Source organism: Amyelois transitella, chromosome 12 (assembly GCF_032362555.1).
Source record: "Amyelois transitella isolate CPQ chromosome 12, ilAmyTran1.1, whole genome shotgun sequence".
Lineage (NCBI taxonomy): Eukaryota > Metazoa > Arthropoda > Insecta > Lepidoptera > Pyralidae > Amyelois > Amyelois transitella.
This window is the reverse complement of record NC_083515.1, coordinates 6,973,157-6,993,705: the sequence shown is the minus strand read 5'-3', so window position 1 is coordinate 6,993,705 and position 20,549 is coordinate 6,973,157. Positions and strand designations below refer to the sequence as shown.

At 34.9% G+C, this 20,549-nt stretch overlaps 1 protein-coding gene across 1 annotated transcript; it reads left to right on the top strand.

The window, feature by feature from the left end:
• The first annotated feature begins 723 nt into the window (after positions 1 to 723).
• Positions 724 to 18,800, top strand: LOC106142545 (serine/threonine-protein kinase ATR). Its single transcript, XM_060946834.1, has 29 exons — positions 724 to 949; positions 1,414 to 1,539; positions 1,727 to 3,236; positions 3,319 to 3,855; positions 4,102 to 5,572; positions 5,978 to 6,180; positions 6,529 to 6,665; positions 6,857 to 6,946; positions 7,173 to 7,357; positions 7,834 to 7,949; positions 8,127 to 8,230; positions 8,530 to 8,720; positions 9,242 to 9,381; positions 9,755 to 9,913; positions 10,259 to 10,485; positions 11,224 to 11,377; positions 11,606 to 11,716; positions 11,978 to 12,144; positions 12,552 to 12,681; positions 13,189 to 13,352; positions 13,564 to 13,720; positions 14,265 to 14,504; positions 15,003 to 15,240; positions 15,598 to 15,843; positions 16,166 to 16,322; positions 16,846 to 16,910; positions 17,365 to 17,548; positions 17,930 to 18,116; positions 18,481 to 18,800. Exons 1-29 carry the CDS (start codon positions 813 to 815, stop codon positions 18,607 to 18,609), a joined length of 7,662 nt encoding a protein of 2,553 aa, XP_060802817.1. The 5' UTR covers positions 724 to 812; the 3' UTR covers positions 18,610 to 18,800.
• The last annotated feature ends 1,749 nt before the right edge of the window (positions 18,801 to 20,549 follow it).

Below are 20,549 nucleotides of genomic sequence, written 5' to 3'. Positions count from 1 at the left end.
ATTTCCCACATTTCCAGAGTTTATTCTACCTTATTTGCTTCCTGGCGTTGGTCCCGGTTGCATCCTGACCTTTTGTAAGGAACCCGGGGTTCGCCTTTTTGACCATGGTCCTGATATGCATTAGTCATGTTTTGAGAGAAAGCTCTCCACTCAGACTTCCGCAAACTTTACAGGTTGTGAACCTAACGTGTATTAAATCATAGTAACACATCCCGCTGCCTGAATGTGTAGGTTTAACTCCTAAACCGTTAGAGCATCGGTCATAATTCAAACTTATGAACAACTTCGAGGATAGTGCGGATAGTCATGAACTGAGGTGGGGTTTTTTTTAACCTGTGTGTTTTTGCACATTACGCATTTTAATCGACACCCTCATTGTAACTGATTATCATATGTATTTATTATTTAAACTTACTTAATATCTTTCACTGATCCAACATCTCACATGATCTCGCTCAAATTCGTTCCTTGTTCATTAGCTAATCAACAATAACTATTTCTTTAACACATGTATTTTCTAAAATAGTTTAAAATTAGTCTCAACCGTATTATTGAACTCATTGTCACTGTAGTTTTGACGATCCAACAATAATATGACCCGTAAACACATTTAGAGAGATTACAACGAAAAACAACTCGCACTAAACAGTTACATACGAATCAAACGAGCTATGAAAAATGGCGCGAAATGGTACATCAAAATCAAACGTCAAACATGTTGAAAATGTAAACAAATGTGTTCTGCTGTTATTTTACAAAATTTATTAATTTTTTGTTCACTTTGATTTGGATAATAATAATAATTGTTAACAATGGAAGATGAGAATCAAGATGGTCCTTTTACTGTTTGGCAAATGTTTAATGCGCCTACAATGGTTCTTTTCAACAATCTGGATCATGCTGCTGATGGGCTTGAAAGATTACTTACTTCAATTTTAAAGTTATCTGGGTAGGTCTTACTATCCATATTTTTGATATACTTAACCAGTCAAAAAAGGCAATCCTAAAGTTCAACGTATCTATAAAATGTATTTATTTGAGTCCCATATTCCGTATATATTTCAGAGTTCCTTATGTACTTTTGAGTTCTATATTTCGGTAGGCATAATATAATTAACTTATGATATTATACATGTCGTTAAAATAAGAGTAAATAAGGTGAATTGTCCCATATTTATTTAGCTTTGCACAGATTGAGGCCTATGGCTACTTTCTAAATGAGTTTTTGAATATTGAACTAGGGCTAGTAAGTTTGAGACCTACATACTTATTCTTATTCTTTCAAACATTGTACTTTTCAGTGATTTTTCAAAAGTTCTGGTTCCTTGGGTAGGGTCTTCTAAATATCTAGACTCATATTATAGTGCCTACATACATACTTATTCTTATTCTTTAAAACATTGTACTTTTCAGTGATTTTTCAGAAGTTCTGGTTCCTCGGGTAGGGTCTTCTAAATATCCCGACTCATATTATAGTGCCTTTAATACATGGCTTCTAGGAAGATTATTTTATGTGTGGTCAGTCAAGGAGTTACATAGGTGAGTATTAAAACATATCCAATTTTTCTGTTCTCAAATTACATTGCTTGAAAATTTATAAGTATTATTTTATCACATGCTTAAAAAAGTATTTAATTAGTAACAATATACAATAGTAGAGATAGTCTTTAGGTATTTTTTTATAATTTATGTACAAATAAGCTTATCTTTTTTTATTGTATTTTAGGATACATTTGCCTAGTAAAGATGCACAGTTAAAAATATTGAACATATTATGTGTTAATGGTGCATCATTTTATGAGAACTTGCATTCAGAATATGCTGATATACTGAAGAAACTAGTTGGTTTTTATAAGAACTATCCACAGAAGGGCTTAGATGAGAGACCACCAGTGCTTATACTTGAAAATTTTAAACCTCCAGTTGTTGACATTCCCAATACAGAGCTGAATTTGCAACCAATATTTGTTTCTATTTTGAACATAGAAACATGTGAGGCAATGATCAAATTGACTTTGAATCTACTTTCTGAAAGCATCCCTACTGATTCATTAAAAATAGAAAAGAATAAAGAGAAGTATGATGTACTATTCAATGAGGTTATATACATAATTGAATATTGTAATATTGATTTAAAGTTAGCTTCACTTAAATTTTACTCAGATTTAATAAAGAATCATGATGAAGTGTCAATAAACAGATTCTCTGAAATATTTCCAAATATATTCCAAGAATTGCTTGTATGCACTGAAGCTTTGATGAAATCTTGTGAGGTATTATATGATAATGGTACTATAAAAGTAACAGATTTGAAGAATTTGATTGAAATTACAGAATGTTTGCTGAGGATTGGTGACCGTAATCTCAGAAACGAATATAAAGAGTCTATATTTAATATATGTGCTTTAATTGTCACACCCAATAATATATTCACAAAAATTAAAGATTTTGATAAATTGTCATTAAGAAATTTCTGTCTCTTGCTTATAAAAAAATTGGATCTACCACAAGAATATTTAAATTTGAATGAACTGTCCGGAGATGATATATATGCATTGTCAGAGTATTACATAACAAACATAGTTAATTATATTAAAAATTGGGAAAATGCTGGAGAAGCAATATGTTTTCCAGGGAGTAATATGTTAAGTAACAATGGGTATTTCACTCTAGTTTTGCAAGTATACAGAAATGAATTGAAGTATACAGAAAATCGTAGGAGTTTATACAATAGTGGATCGGATGTATCTAATTTACTACATAAGTGTTCAGCTTCTCTACATATCTTGTTCAATGTATTTGTGAGAAGTAAAGATATAAAATCTAATAAAAACAACTTTGAGCTCACTTATATCCTTGATTCGAATTTGATTAAAGAGTCTTGGAATAATTTATTTCAAATAATAGGAATAGCAAGACATAAATTGGTTGGTGATGTACAACTCTTGCATCCATTGCAAGTAATATTTGATTTTGTTATAACACTTATTGTTATGAGCGATAGAGCATGTGAAGGTGTCATGGACAACATTTTACAAATTCTATGCTTGCAAACTCCACCACAACATATGGAAAGATTTCTTTCAACTACAGAGTATAATATGACAGTAATGCTGAAATATTTGATGATCTCAAAAATTATTATAAGAAATAAATTTAATGAAGATTGGAATCAAACCACAGCAGTATTGTTAAACTACTTTACAAGAAATAAAACAATTTATAACTACAAACAGGTAAAACCTAGTTTAGCTGTCCATTCATAGGTTTTTATATTCAACTTCACAACTTCAACACTAACCATATCTTTAATTTCAGATTATACCTTTATGCCCCATACTTTTAATTGCTAAAACTTTCTCAGCAAGTAAACTGATAAGTGAAATTCTCATGCCAGCCTTTTTGACAAAGGATGAAGAAGTGCAGAAAGAAATCGTCAAGATCCTGCCAGCACTTGCTTGTATGACACTAGGCTCATATGAAGTTGTAATAAACCCTAAAGATAATACTAATGGCCATGTCATATATAAGAATAATGTCTTATGTATAAGTGTTGTATGCTCTAATTGTCATGAGCTAGTAAAGCATTTAGAAATTGCCATGAAAATCGTTTCGGCAAGCAATAAAAATTCTGCCACCAATATTTCAACCATAACAGGCATGAAGAATTTATTTGCGAAATTTCTTAATCCGAAACAATACAATCATATAGACAATAGTGAATATTGGAATCTTATTGAAAGATTTTGTTATCATTTTTATGTTTTCAACTATGGAGTGCCATCTAGCCTTATAACCATTGAAAATAGCTCAAAAATTTTAAAGGCATTTAAACCTTTTATAAACGGGAACTTGGTATGTACTTATAATAAGTTTTTTTAAAATAAATATAATATCTGTTATCTTATTATATAACGCCCTGACAATACAAACTCTTGTAATTATTCTATTGTATGTTTGACTAACTGTTATTCTTTATTACCTATGTCCTAATTTGTACCTGCCACATAAAGCATATAATAATATAATATAATTTCGTATGTATGTTTTTCCATTTCTGTTTTATTTAATGTATCTATAATGTAATGTATATGTTTGCAGGATAATGTTGATGAAGACTGGAAACTACAGAGAGATACGGCTTTAAACACATGCATCAATTTGCTAGTAAAAGCCACAAGGACATGTTTGGAAAGCATAGACTACAATCAACAGACTGAAACATTGAACCTAATACAAGAACTCGGATTGTGTAGCAACGAAAAAGTTATACTTCCTGTCACCAAGTTGTTAGTGTACTTTATTATGCACCCACAATGCGGTCTAGCACCAAAAGCTGTGATTTTTTTAAGGGAGATATCAGAGTTTCATAATTACACTCCCAATCAGATATACCACAGATATAAGAAGGATTATTGCAAGTTATTTGTGGAATGTAGTCTTTATAACGGAAAAGATTTTGCCATATATCTTCTAAAAGTCGTCAGAGCATTTGGTTTTGTTGGTTATAGAGATTTCATTTCGAAAGACGTCCACCATTTTTTGCCCTATCTCATACCATATGCGGTGACCGTAAAAGAAGTGCCCTCAATGGTTGAGGAAATAGCATCATTGGTACAATGTTCCGTATCAGACTTTCTGTCGGAAAGATTTCCGCACATTTACGTCTATGTTTACTTGAACGATTCCAAAGATGTGCTCAAGAAATGTAATGAAATAATAGAAAGACTAACAAAAATGTCGGTTCTAAATTTAATAAAAAGACATTTTAGGGTGATTCTAACAGAGTTTCTATTACAATACTGTTGTAATCCTGAAAAAGTTTTGAATGCATGTAGATACTTAGCATGTCATGATCCTGACGTGTCTACGCCTACTGGAAGCATGGGTATGAGTACCACTCAGATAGCTGATTTCTTGAATCCTAAATTCTTAGGAGTATTGGCATATTTTGATCATAAACTGGTTAATGTTAAAGTAGCTTTATCTGTGAAACGAAAAGCCTTAACGAGTTTCCCTGATATAATGCAATTGATGGGAGTAAAGTACATCACACCTTTGAGGTTTAAAGTATTAGCGACACTAAGATCAGCCCTTCCATTGGTCAAAGAATTTCCGAAGGTTTTAGCTGAAGCGTGGGCAGCGTTCATTCATAACATCGACAGCATATCTTTGGGTCCTCTTCTATCTAATTTAGCAGTGTCCTTACTGCAGCAATTCGAGTATGCGCCGCACGAAATAAACAAAATATTTCAGTATTTAATACTGAGTAATGAAAACTTGTTAAGTTCACATATTTCAGACTTATTCTTTTTGGAAGATACAAACATTACCGAGAAAGTTAAAATGGTAATAAAGAAGCACGTACGAAGAACACAACCTGAAGGTTTTTTGGATAAGATAAAGTGGTACTTGCAACATCTGAATCAAGATATACCAGCAATTAAGGCAAACGCATTTTCTCATTTGGACAAATTACTGAAGAGCAACAGAACAGAGATTCATAAAGCTATATTTGGTGGTAAAAACATTGATCCCATTGTTGTAGAGCTCATAGACTCTTTGTTACTCGGTGAGTATGCCATATTTGTAATCCATATTTTACCAATGAAAAATCTTAAAGTAAAAATTATGGTTATTTTTGTGTCACTTTTAATGAAACTATAAAAAATGCAAACTACTCGTATACTTATAATGACACTTCTTTCATGGATAGGTAGACAGATTCTGCTTTTCCTTTCTCAGACTAATGCTTTTCACGTGGCACAATCTCATTATATTTCTTTTGCTTCATCCATATTAATCAATAATTACATTGCTCCATGTCGGCTAAAGGCTGACCTACGCTTATCCTAAACTTTCTCAGAACATCCCCAATTTGTTGTTCCAGGTACGTTTGTACATTCCTTCCCTTTCCATCGTAATTTTTTATTCTTGCCTTAAATGTGCATATGACAAAAAATACTTATGTTTTCAGGTTGCAAAGATTCTGACATGAAAGTGAGTAGTACCAGTGGGGCCTGCCTAGGCCAGTTGGGCGCCATAGAGGCAGGTCACTTGCCAAGGCAGTACGTGAACACAGCGCGCTCACCCTTCGCCTTCTCTATAGCCGACAACTGTTTCGCCGCCACAGCACTCGTGGAGCTTACTAGAGCGTTCCAGTATGAGAAAGATACTATGGTACGTTCAGTACCTGACAATAATGGTGCTAGTGCCACAATCTGAATTTTGATATACCTAACCGTGTACGGTATCTGCTAGGCGTCATTCTACTACGTGGGCTCAGAGCTTGATATTCTAAAGCTTTCAGTAACTGCCAGATTACTTGCAACTATGATTGTGTTGAGATCACACTTATTTTAAGCTTTTCGAGTTTTGAGAACCTATAATTTCTTTTTTATACAAAAATACATATAATCACGTCTTTATCCGTTACGCAGAAGACTAGACACAGCCAACAGTCTCGAAAAGACTGAGAGGCACATTCAGCTGTATGACGTTATAAAGGGATTGTGATTTTCATTTCAGAATATGGACTGTTACGCACTTACAATTCAAGAAATATTAAAGATTTATGATATATCTCCCAGTGGTAGTAAAAAAGAAGTGTGGGACAGTTTTCCGGAGCATATGCATCAGATTATGTTTCCGTTGCTTAGCTCAAGGTCAGTGGAAAAAAATAGAAATATAGATATTAAAAGTATATTAGCATGCTAAGACAAAGGCTGAACAGGTGATCTGTTATCCATAATACCATCGAAATATATAAACCCTTTTCATATGGAAAAATAGATTTCATTCGTTCATTGAGGTTGAGGTTTTTGATTGAAAGAAAATTAACGTGTATTTCTTACAGATATACCTTGGCATACCCATCACAACCTAAGAAGGCCCATCCTCTTTTTGGCTCTGCATATGCTACTACTTTTCTGGAATGGGCTCACAAGTAAGTTTCGCCATTTTTTATTTCGTTTCAATCCCAAGATTGGTTATTAAAAAAAGGTATGATATTCTTCTGTAGTTAAAAGTATATGTATATATCAAACCTATTCATTAATTTTGATTGAATTTCGTTTAGGTCGATATTTTAATGACGGCTACGTTATCTTTTTAAATTTAAATTAAGTCATACCTACTTTTGATTGTGTATTTTTATTAACTTTTTGTTTCAGCTGGGCTGGCCAATTAATTCCTCTGATAGAATCGGAGAATATTCGAGAACTCCTGCGCACTGTTCACCCGAGCATGAGGCGTGACGTCAGAACATTATTCCTTTTTCTGCCCTACGCTTTGTTGCATGCTGTGATGTCGAAAACCAATAACCAATATATACAAGAAGAGATGTTAGCCGTTATAGGTAAGCTACCTTTTTTTCCCTCAGTCTTTTCACTTCATTGGGGGTCAGCTGTCCTTGCCTGTCTGTTATTCATAGTGGTTAGCTTTCATCCTCCTTTCACAGAAAAGCATGAATTTTTGACTGTAAAATCGTCTCGGGATCGGGCGCGACTCTAACACCAAAACCAAAAAAAACGAACGCCTCCCTTGCTTTGAGCGGTATATAAGGTGTTTTTATTTATCTAATTAATAATTAAAGTTAATTTTTGTAGTTGGATGGGCTAGTTGAACTCGCCCATAAAGTCTTAAAAGTTGGAGAAGCACAAATCCATATCATCGCAAGAATCTACTCTATTATTGTCTACCTTCGTAACGACGCCTGTCGAATACATATTCTCATCTCATTGTCGTATACTTAATTTTTTGAAATAATCATAAGCTCAATAAAAATGGCAACTTCTTAACTTTTTGTGTTCGATGGAATTAATATTTTTACAGGTCTGGAGAACTTTGAGAATATCCACGTAGCTACAGAAAGATCTAGATACAAAATGTTGCGACATATCAGAATGACTCCTAGCGTTATATCTGTTCAAACCGAGGAAGGAAACCAGGTTAGCTATTGTAGTTTTATTGAGAGTGTAAGATTTTGGCGCTAGTAATAATACAATACCTATACTACTTTTTATTTACAGTACGGAAGGAGCTTCTTTTCGATAATTTATGTTATTTTATGTTGCCAGATTTTTTCATGTCAGAATATAATCCTAATTTTGAATACTTCATTTCAGAGCAAGTGTAGCAAAACCGTATACACTTTATTGGACTTCCTAAATAGATGGCTCCTTGAATGGTGTCATTCAAAACAGCGGCCGCTGGAGAACGACAATTACAAGTGAGTAAGCTGGAATATGAGAAATGAGATATAAATTTGTGTTTCTCATATTGCATACAGTTTTGGTCAATAACTTTCATAAACATGATTTATCATTTTTTTGGTGTTAGTCCCGGTTGCTTCCTCACATCTTTGGAGAAGAGCCTGAGGTGCGTCTATGAGCATCTGCCAGGATACATTTATAAACACGAAGCAAAAATGTTATTTAACACAGAATACTGAGAACAGGGTAAAAGTTCATAGAATGTATCTTTGTAAAAAAATAATTGCTTGCTTTACTACTATTCCTCATCTTTCAGGGCTATATCATCTTTTTTGGAGAAATTCGACAAGTTAACCATAGCTCGCGGGAATTTCCTTTGCGGCGAACTGGAGCGGGCGTTGCAATATCTCGAGCTGTATATGGACGAAAATCCGAGTCAGATGCAGGAACAGTTGTCTTTGTTGGCGGAGATATATGCTTTGCTGGATGAGCCAGATAGCGTTGCGGGTTAGAATAAATTTACAAATATGATAGCAAAAATTTAAAAACAACTTGACATACAAACATTAAATTTGTCATTAGGGTGGGATATTCCCGATATTGTTGGGAGAAAAAAAATTAGACTGAATGTCCGCTGGTAAGGCCGAGGGCATAGTTAGTAAATGAATAACCAATTATACAGATTGATATTTTTTGAAAGCTTAAACATACATACATACATATCATCACGTCTATATCCCTTACGGGGTAGACAGAGCCAACAGTCTTGAAAGCTTATAGTACTCGTATATTTCTTGTGTTATGTGATATTAACTGTACGACATTAAATCTAAAAAACGGGGGTATTTATGATATTAAATTTGAGAAAATAATGTGAATACTTTGCCAGCCCGTCGCCTACAAGAGTAATATTAAGTTTATAAGCCAATCCCTTATGTCATCATAGGAAAGATATGAAGTGGTACTATTCTAAAGTGCTGGTAACTACATACTACTGGCATTATTTTTTCCATTAATTGTTACTCCAGGTATACTATCAATAAAACGGGAGGAGCCATCTTTGAAGGAGTTGATATTGGCCCAGGTGGTGACCGGTCGTTTGCAAGACGCCGCCCTCTGCTATGAGAGGTTGGCACAAGAAGGTCAGCTGGATAGGAATAGTCTGCAGGTTAGTTGTTTTACTTACGTATGAACTAACATTGTGTAATGATGACCTTGAACCAAGTATGTGAAAAATAAATACGCCCATAACTGTGCCCATCGATATAGCGTCGACATTTTCAGTAGATAGTTTTTGTCGTAGTAATTGAACATCAAATGTCTTAAACTTATCGATATATATTCGATAATAGCTGGAGAAAAGATGGAGCACGGTTCAAGGAGCGATATAACGTAGGTTGTTGAATATTAACATTTCTCCGTGTATTTTATTCAGCCTTAGCTCAGGATTTTAGTTATCAGGTTAATCCAGTATGGAAGAATAATATGATAATCCACTAACTGCTTAAGGGTTCTTAAAAATAAATCAATAATTTCTCTAGGGTATGATAGACTGCTACTTAGGATTAGACCAGCCGTTCACAGCGTATCGCTTGCTCAGTGAACATGAATCTGAAGATAGTATGATGGAACTGGCTGCGGAACCACTATGGCGGCTTGGTCGCTTTGAACAACTAGAAGACCTTGCGAGCAAACCAGTGGTAAATATTTATACAGTAACCATTTAATTTCATTACATGACACGATTTGGCGGAATAAAATTTTACTCTTTTTTATTCTCAATAATATATATCAGCTGAAAATTTGGGGATCCGACACAAAACGTTACTAATACTGCCAATGCTCTAATTTTTTTTTCAATATGATACTCTTCGATTTCCCTGATAATTGATAGCAATTCAATTTAAATTTCCTTCTCTAGAAGGACGTCCGCCTTCGACGACTATCTGAGTCTGAGAGTCAGTTAATCATAAATGCCAATACATGTGAACACCCAAGTTTTTCAAATGTTTGTTGAATTGTTACTAATTAGATCTGTTTTCCAGCCGGCCTGTCGCGAAAACTGGGGTTTACTAATGGGTCGTATCCTCCTAGCATATCGTTCTCAAGATCAGATAGTTTTTCAAACGTCATGTAAAGACGCCACGAATAGATTGCTGGCTCAGATGGACGGAGAAAGTAAAGGCGAAAACGCACTGCGCAGTGGATACCAAAGTGTGCTTGGACTTCACATTGTGAGTGAGGCCGGACATGCCGAGGAAGTTTTAAGGAGGTAAGAAAGTTTTAGAACAAATAAGTTGTTCAGTGTGTATTAATTTTTGCACATTCATGAGTTTTAAAATAAGACATAATTAAACAGCAATAATATACCTAGAAATGTGTATGAATTTGTCACACAATAATCTTGCAAAGACTAAATGACTTTGTTCAGCTGTATTGCTCGTAATTTCTCACATTCCTTATCTACTCAGAAAAATTGTTCTATTTATGAAATGTATGTACTTTTTCAACCGCTGTGAGAGCATGGCGTACTGTTACACAGGCTTGACAGTCTTTGACTTTGAGTCTTTAACAGACGCCAGTCTCCACCAATATTTTCTACATTTTTTTTTGTAATTTTTCTGTGCCTATGTAGACGAAATAAATATTTTATACTTTTACATTTTTACTTTTACTCAGGATAATAAGGGATTGGTAAACTAGGGTACTTTACGTAGGTATATGTAATTAAATAAAATATTAACCTTCCAACATGTCTTAATATTACCGTTTTGCGTTCCCACAGAGATATAAATAAATATGTAGTAAGCATACTACATATACATATTTATTTGTATCTCTACCTAACTACATATTTATTTATATGCTGGGTAGAAAGCATACTTCAGAATTAAAAGTATTTAGAAATTTTGTTGAAAAGAGACATTTTCGATTACATGAGAATCGGGACCCACTACCTTTCCTGAAGTGAATTACTTGTAAACTCTTTCTCACTTAAATATCTTTTTAGGCTCAAAGTATTGAACGACGGCGATTCCCAAGCCTCTGACATTATAAATCAATTGCTAGACGAATGGCGGCGGCGTCTGTCCGTTGTGCAATCAGATGTGAGGACCATTGAACCGTTACTCAGACTGCGCAGAATATTGTTGCAACAAACTCAGGTATACTTTTTTTTATAACAAAGCAACGTCTTTTATCTAAGGTATCTATTTAGTTCAGACATTAAATATGAACCTATTTCTGATGATATAAAGTTGAAAACTGTATACAGCATCAACTATATATGATAAGGTAAAGTTAGCAAAAATACAGCTCTGTTATTGATCAATTTCTCTCGAATTCTTCTTTCGAACTTGTTCCAAAACAAGTAATTTATTTTCGCCTTACAGACCTTACTGGAACCAACACATCCGACAACTTCAAGTAATCTGAAAGCATGTATTGGGGATCTATGGTTGCAAAGCGCTAAGCACGCGAGAAAAGCGGGGATTTTTCAACAGGTTTATATTTTAATCTTTTATATTTTGAATACATACTCTTATATTTTGATTAATTACAAGATTATAGTCGCATTTAATAGTTCATAGGTACTACATTATTTAATATAAAACACAATAAAAAAATAAAATACATGAAGATGTATAAACTACAAAAAGTGAGTTTCACTAGCATCTTTTGTATTTCTTACTACTAAAACAAACCAAAGGTCAACATTTATCAGGTTTTTTACCTGTAAATTGACATAATGTTTAAACTTTCAGTCATACATGTATATACTTAACGCCGAAGAATACCAGCCGGAACAGCTGTTCATAGAGAAAGCTAAAATGTACTGGGCGCGAGGTCAACACGAACACGCCTTCACTACTCTTCGACGCCGACTCGACGAATCCTATCCCGACATTAGGAATCTCAACAATGAACAGAGGTAAGGAAAGCTGTTGGTTTGTATAGAAAGACAGGTACTGGGCCCAGGGTCAACAAAATAATAGAGCCTTTCCTATTCTACGACGTGGGCTCGACTACTTCTATTCCGAAAACCTTAACAATGAATAGAGGTAAGTAATACCAGTCTTGAGTAGTAGAATGAAAGTAGATAATAGTAATATAGATAGTAATTAAGCAAATATACAAGGCGAATGAAAATATTGGAGTGGGAAGGCCAAGGCAAATGTATCTTGATCGAATCTGGGACTCTCTGGTGGAAGGCCAGGTCAGACTACATTAAACCGATAAGTTGACATGAAAATAAAATACAACTATAATGTTTGCTTTCTCTCCAAAAGAACGGGATGTATATAAAAATTACGTTAATAATGTGTTTTTATTTTACAGGAAAATATGCGCAAAAGCCAAGCTGTTGATAGCAAAGTACAACGATGAAACAACCAATGTAGACGTGGACGTCAACATAGGATACTATAAAGACTCCGTTGACGTCTTCAAGCAATGGGAAAAAAGTTTGGTTAGTTTTTGATTTACCGTACTTAGTATTTAAAGGCTATTGCTTAACACCTAATCTATAAGGCGTTTGTTCGTAATATGGTTTACAATAATGTGCCTTCGACGATTGTTCATTCAGGAATATTTTAAAACTGACCAACAAATAAACGATAGCTTGGACGCCGTTTTAATCGCGCGATATACTATCGCAGGTTCGCTTTTTATTATGACGTGAATAAGGACAGCGATAGTTTATCGCGCGATAAAAATGGCGTCGCGCGAGCTAGCTAGCCCCTGCTGCTGCTGATTTTTTTATACAACACTGCCAACCAATAATAACCAAAAATAACCAATTTACTTATTGTACATTTATGAAATATTCTTAGAACAATCCAGAGTACATAAATTATGTAGTAATATTATTTATTAATACCTATACCAAGTCTTATACAAATCAAAATGATAAGCAACCCTTAATTTTTGGGTTAATTATTTTTTTATAATTACGTGTGTCATGTTTTTCATGCAGGTGTGTCTCGGAACTTACTACGAGAAAGTGAGCGGTACTGATAATGTGTCAAACATGAACCTAGTGTGGACCCGGCGTTTGTACGCACTAAATAGCTACGGCAAAGCGTTGCAGTACGGACACAAATATCTATATCAAAGTATGCCCAGGATGCTGTCCATTTGGTATGAAATATTTTTTTTTATAGACTTTATAAGTATTCAAGAGATATATCCTTGGATTTTTTTATTTCGAAAGTTCTTTTATTCTTTAGTGACTTGATGGCTTCTCTTACTACCTTTAAAGTGATCCTATTTCGAACGGTAGTAACGTGTAATACATGGTAAAAAATTAGTACTTTTAAGATCTACCTTAATAAAACTTTTTAAATTATAGGTTAGACATGGAGGTAACATCATCCGACACAAGCGCTCACTCGGTACTGGCGCAAATGACAGAAATCATAAAAACCTACTCTGAAAGGCTACCCGTATATCTTTATTTGACAGCTTTCTCTCAAATAGTGTCGAGGATCTGCCATCCAGTCAAAGAGGTAATTATTATTATTTTGATTTACGTCTCCATTTGTGCCGATGTATCGTTAAGGGGAAGACCTTGGATCAGTTTACGACCAAGATTGCGAAGAGAAAGAGAGTCAAAACGGTCTGAAGAGCGTTACCTTGTATTATAGCAGCCAAAAACTATCGCTGTTTCGCTTTTTATTATGACGTGAAACGGCACAGCGATAGTTTATCGCGCAATAAAAACGGCGTCGCGCGTACTTCGGGGGTAGAACGAGCTAACCAAGATTTGAAAAAGATTTTCCTCACTGTAAAATGTAAATTAATTTTATGTTTATAAAACAGCGTACTTACTAAAGTTCCGGTGTGGTTAACATTAAAACTAAAAAACGTTAGTTACAAATGTTGGTGGTACAATCAATGTGGAAGGATATTGAGGAAGCATGTACTGGATAGACTTACTTAATCAGATAATTTTACCACGCACTTTAGTGTACCTTGAACCCACGACAAAATCCAATAGTTAAATGGTCTGTTTAGCGTAGTCTATTTCTTATGTCTAACATATTTTAACAGGTATACCTCCAACTCAAAGCGATAATTGTCAAGCTGATTATTGCGTACCCACAACATACATTATGGATGATGATGTGCGTCATAAAATCCAGTTACCCTCAGCGCATGAAGCGGTGCGCCGACGTTTTCTCAGACCCACGACTGAAAGAACCGCACATGTTGAAACTTGTCGGCGATTTCACGCAACTAGCTGAGAAATTAATTGAGTTGTGTAATAAACCAATCGCTGGGAGTGCTTCGGTAAGTGAAGTGTACAGTGACAATATCTCTTTACAACTTTTACCAACATTAAAAAGGAGGTTACAGATTCCATTGCAGTTTTTAGTATGATTTATTAGTTATTATCCTGGTTACGCTACTACCACGCACGTTCTTTAGGCTTAGGTTCAAATTATGGGTCACTGATAGTTGTTTAATGTTTTTTATTTGTGCGAAATGTAAAACTTTTAGTCCAGTTCTTTTTGATCATCACTTTATGTGTTGTCCTCATTGGTAATTCCCGATTGCTTTGTTAAGTGTAGATTAACGATAAATGGGAGTTTTAGATAATAATTAATAAGTTAAAATCCGTTGAAGCTAGGTGGCTCTCTAGGAATAGAGATTCTTTTACGACATTATCGGATTCAACTTAAGTGGTTAAATAAAGCGTAGAGACAGAAATCACGAAATAAGTTTGATACATGTTAATTTTGTGTTAATTTCATTTTGAGAGACATTATCCTCTATTTTCTTTCACAGACAACAACTGTATCAACTCTTGTCCGCACATTGCCGCGTCTGCTAGCGAGCGATAATTTCAGCCACATAATGATGCCTTTCCAAGAGTTCTGTAAAATCGTCCTTCCGTCTAAAGCAGCGAGACAGGAACGCATAGACTTCAATATACCGACTGAACCTCTTGTTTATATAGCGGGTATTGAAGAGCATATCAGCATATTGCCGTCTTTGCAGAAACCTAGGAAGGTTACGTTGAAAGGTTGGTATTATTAGAATTCAGTAACTTATCGTGCTACTATCAAAATCAAAACGAATGTTTTGACGTTTCCATACTGGCGTGGCAAAGAAAGAATATGGCAGTTATTTGGAAAATATTATAAGTCAGTCGACCTAAAAATCTAAGTATTTATTCGTTAAAGCGACGAGTTAGCTACTATTTTAGAACTTCAATTCCTTTATTTCTTTCAGTAAAAGGTGATCATTGTGTCTTTTGAGTTTGTCTTACCATTCCGATTCAAATTATTTTTATTCTTCTTTCCCCATTCCAATACCTTTTCTTCTATTTAAATGTCCCTATACTTTTTCATGTCATATTTATACATTCATTTCTTCTTAGGTTCGGACGGAAAGTCCTACATAATAATGCTTAAACCTCGTGATGACCTCCGCAAAGACTTTCGCCTGATGGAGTTCAACGGGGTTGTAAACCGGTTCCTTCAAGATGCACCTGAAACCAGACGTCGAAGACTGTACATCAGGACTTACAGTGTATTGCCTCTGAATGAGGAATGCGGCCTCATCGAGTGGGTTCCCAATCTGGTGGGCCTCCGACCGATACTGATGCATATTTATAAGCAGAAAGGTTGGTATATTATGTATGGTACGACACTGACGAGTTTATAGAATAAGGGGTCAAGTTTATCAGTCATCGATTGTACATTACTTTGGATAGCCTCTCAGGTGACTGTAAAAGGTCTCTCTCTCGTATCGATATTGAAATTCTTAATTTTTATTTCGAAATAATGTTTTTAATACAACCGTCAGTGTAATAGCTACTTTAAATTAAGATCAATTGGGGTGGATTTTTAGTTTAATGAAAATTTGTGAAATGTATTGAAATTAAAACAATTATTTATTTTAAAAGAATACAGATGAACCTTTTTTTTCTTTTATTTTTCATTTAGGAATACACACAAGTAATCGAGAGCTGAAAGAGTTGATGTGTTCTACCAAAGATCCGGTAGAGAAAAAGAGACGGATATACGAAGAGCAGCTCCTACGCCGACATCCACCGGTCTTCCAGGAGTGGTTCAGGCGTGTGTTTTCGGATCCTTATGGCTGGTAAGTTCTGTAACAATTAAGATTAATGAGTTAGCTTCCTTTGATTGATTTGATTTTTGAAAGAGCAATAATTTTTTTATGATTGTTTACAAGAGAAAGATAAAAAGATGGCCTGTAGAATTTACAAAGGAAAAATAACAAATGGCGACGTTTTATATATATAAGGCCTATAATAGGTCAATATTTTTTAATTTGTTTATTGCATTTATTTTATTTTTTTTGGAATAAGTACCATAGATAGGTATGCGTTTGGTTGAACGCACCGAATTCATGACGAAGTTGCCGTTTATTACCTACGTATAACAACAATTAATGACTAAATAGTAACACCTTATAACATCACCAAAGTTTACTTTTACCATTATATTTTCGAATTCCCGTGAGACATCGCAAATGCGTGATAAACATGGAAAGACCTTCACGAGTTCACACATTATTATTAGTGTGACAATATTTTTATGTTACGTCTCAATTCGCACGTGGCGTGTTTGATAAATATAAGGGTTTTTCTGATCTGTTGCAGGTATCAAGCAAGGTCGGCTTATATTAGGACAACGGCGGTTATGTCCATGGTGGGATACATTTTAGGTCTGTTGATATTTTCTTTATTTCTGTCATAATTTTTATCTGTTGAATATCTGAAGGTATATTTATTTTTGACTGAGCAACCGTTCCACTTTTAACATATATATTTTTTTAAATTGTAAGTTTTCATTATAATGTTAATTTATTTACATATCTGAGTGTAAAACGTTTGTCAGGTTCAGATTACCCACTTCATAGCTACGAACTAAAAATAGCAAAGGAAATATGTTCAAGTGACAGCATAGAAATTACCAGCTTGTTTGGTGTCTCTGTAAAGTTTTATGGCACACTTACTGTTATACCCAGCAAGCCCATACGACCTGAAAACTGTATGATGCATCTTAGAATGCTTTATTTTCAATGGCAACAGTGTTCGCCAATACAGTCTCACAAGAAGTGTCAACTAAAATATAAAAGTAAAGTAAAATTATCCTAAAATAATTTTCTTCCTATACAGGTCTCGGCGACAGACACGGTGAGAACATATCGTTCGACTCCACAAACGGCGATACAGTGCACGTAGACTTCAACTGTTTGTTCAACAAGGGTGAAGCGTTCGAGTGGCCTGAAAGGGTGCCGTTCCGTTTGACCCACAACATGGAGGCCGCTATGGGGCCTTTGAAACATGAGGGCATGTACAGGTGAATAATAGGATACAATGTTTTATATTAGTACATTAGTCGTGTTTAGTCAAAATAGTGCATGTTTGAAATGGATAGATTAAGAAGGGGTTTTAGCCATCTTGTTGTTGCACTTTTTGCCGGTATGGTTTAAAGCTTCTGGTCTGACATCATATCACTTCTATCCTCGTTCGGCAAAGCTGTATCACCCCCACGAATTTTGTCGTTCACTAAGTGACTAAAACACAATGGTCCAGGACACTCTAATATGGGCCTAAGATATCCTAGGTCAGGCTTTCGTTTGAATCTTGTAAAGGTACTGTTATTTACTTTATGTTATTTACTTTAAAAAGAAGAACAAACGTTTGTTACAAATAAATATATATTTTTTTTTGTTATCAGGAAGAGTTGCGAAGCCGTAATGCGGGCATTACGCGCCCAAACCGCCGCCCTGATGTCCGTCATCGGTCCGTTCGTGTACGACCCGCTAGTGTCATGGGGCCGAGCTCGCCCTATAGACGCGGCCGAGCGAACCAACGAGCAGGCGTTACAACATCTACAGCATATCAGACAACGGTTGAACGGGATGGTAAGATTAAATTGAATGTTTCGATAAAAAAGTTAACCGATGAGTCCCTTATGAACGCGATCGAATCAAAGATCACTTATTAATGTGGTATAATTCATTTTTACATTCGTTAAACATTTCCTTCTTCGTCCTTTAACAAGTTGGGCGAAGTTCTCCTCCATTAAATATCACATAACGTAAAAAAGTTTCATTGCTCGTTCTCACAGGAGCATACAAATACAACCACACTTCCCGGAAATGTCAGTAGAGTTTTTTCACAGACACGATTTCTCTATACTTTTGCTTTCATCTATTTTATCAATCAATCCAGTACGGAAGAATCGAAAAATTATTTATATCTAAATATCAATTGCTTTTCCTTCAGGTGCGGACGAAGAACAAACAATTATCTCTTTCCCTCTCTCCAGAAGGCCAAGTGGAGCATCTGATAGTGGAAGCTACGAGTGTCCATAACCTATGTCAAATGTATATCGGTTGGGGACCGTTCTTGTAACTGACGAGAGCTTGAAATTAGTTTAAAAAGTCCTTACAAGTAAAGTGCAAAATATAAATAAAGAAGAGAAAACAAAAAAGAGTGAATTCCACTCATTGTGAGCTTAAAGTGCCTTAAGAATAGTTTTGTTAAGTTTGTACCGCAAAGGCTGTGTTTAGTTTGTAAGAGAATTTGTTAATAAACATGTTCATTTTGGTAGCATCTTTGTTTAATGTCTTTGATCAATTTGATCTCCCGAGCTTTGATTTATTTAAGTAACAATATTCTACGTATTGCTAGCTTGCTCATAAGAGTTAGTCGAATTACGTAATGTCTAGCGAAAGTGAATTCTTCAAAAAATGTTAACGGGAAGTTGCATTGTGTAATACGATGTTATCCAGGGCATCCGTTCCCCAAACCTAGTTATTGCACTATGACCGGTATGTTGTTTCTCAATTTTTTGTAGAGTCCAAACGTGTTTAACTGTCTTAACGTTCGGTTTTCATCTTCCTGATATTAGTTCGTATTGTTTTTTTTTCTGACCCAGTTATATCGTTCCTGGGGAAGACACGTGGTTTGTCTTTTCACGATTATAAAGTGGAAAAGTCGAGAGATCGTGAGGAAAGGTGTGTTCGCCTTGTTATAATTACGAACGATCTGCCAAAAACGCGACGATAAAGAAGAAGTGGATTTGAATCCCGATTTTATATGGGTACGCTTAGTAGTTGCATACTCTAACAAATTTGCCACCAATGATCCTCCTTAGACAATGCAGTGTTTATAAATAAATATGACAACCAGTTTAAACTCGCCAATATTCATGCAACAGGTTTCTAATCACCGTGAAATATGAATGACACGTAACACATTCGCGATGTGGAGTACTCAAGCGAAGAAAATTATCTTTATTTGGCGTAGAGATTCAAAGGACGTAGAGGTCAGACGGGAGTCGCTCCATGTAGAAAACTGACATACCCAATGATCGTGGTCATCGGTGAACATGTGAGGACACAACCGGGACTGATGCCAGGAGGATGATGTGGGATTTGGTAAAGAATCAATAAGATTCTATCCTTCTCATTAAAACACTAGGGCGTGCAGATAAATTTTAAGATTCAGTAATTATCTAAGATAATTAATTTGTAATAATAAAGGCTGCCTCTATGGCGCAGCGGTAGTACGCTTGTCTGTGACACCGGAGGTCCCGGGTTCGAATCCCGGCCAGGGCATAAGAAAACAACTTTTTCTGATTGGCCTGGGTCTTGGATGTTTATCTATATAAGTATTTATTAAAAAATATACATAGTATTGTTGGGTTAGTATCTCGTAACACAAGTTTCGAACTTACTTCGAGGCTAACTCAATCTGTGTAATTTATCCCATATACGAGTATTTTAATATATTAAAAATTAAAAAGACTTCTCATTCTTAATTAATATGTATACGTTTTTATGGTATTCCAAAGTAGAAATTAGAAGTGTTTTTAACGTGTTATGTTCCATAATTTGGCTAAAACTATACCTAAGCTATTGTGCACATCCAGCACATTGCCGTTAAAACTTTACGACTGTATACGAGTACTACCTAATTAACAGAATGAAAATTCAATGTGATAGCGGGTTTAAAATAAGCCGCAAGGACGAAATGTTTGTCTATATAAATCAACTTTAAAACTATTAAGTACTATATTCTATTGTATTGTATTGTATGTATCTATTAAGTACTGTATTCCTATTCTATTATGTTACTATTACTATTTTAACTAAGTACTTTGCTTTGTCTTAAAAACAACTTGAATTTTTTTCAATTCGAATATGTAAAAATACTTGGTGCACTACAGTGTCAGACTGTAGACGTTCGAGACAATTAGCATTAATAATGGCATTGTTGATATTTATTCCAGCTTGGTAGCCACTACAATAGTCAACCCGCTTACTTCCTGACTACATTTAAATTCTTAT

Excerpts from the sequence above, each read along its gene's own strand:
- LOC106142545 (XM_060946834.1), top strand. The coding sequence starts at position 813 with ATGGAAGATGAGAATCAAGATGGTCCTTTTACTGTTTGGCAAATGTTT. Across the intron at positions 12,145-12,551 it reads AATCTCAACAATGAACAGAG|GAAAATATGCGCAAAAGCCA; the intron begins GTAAGGAAAGCT and ends TTTATTTTACAG. Across the intron at positions 13,353-13,563 it reads CCCAGGATGCTGTCCATTTG|GTTAGACATGGAGGTAACAT; the intron begins GTATGAAATATT and ends TTTAAATTATAG.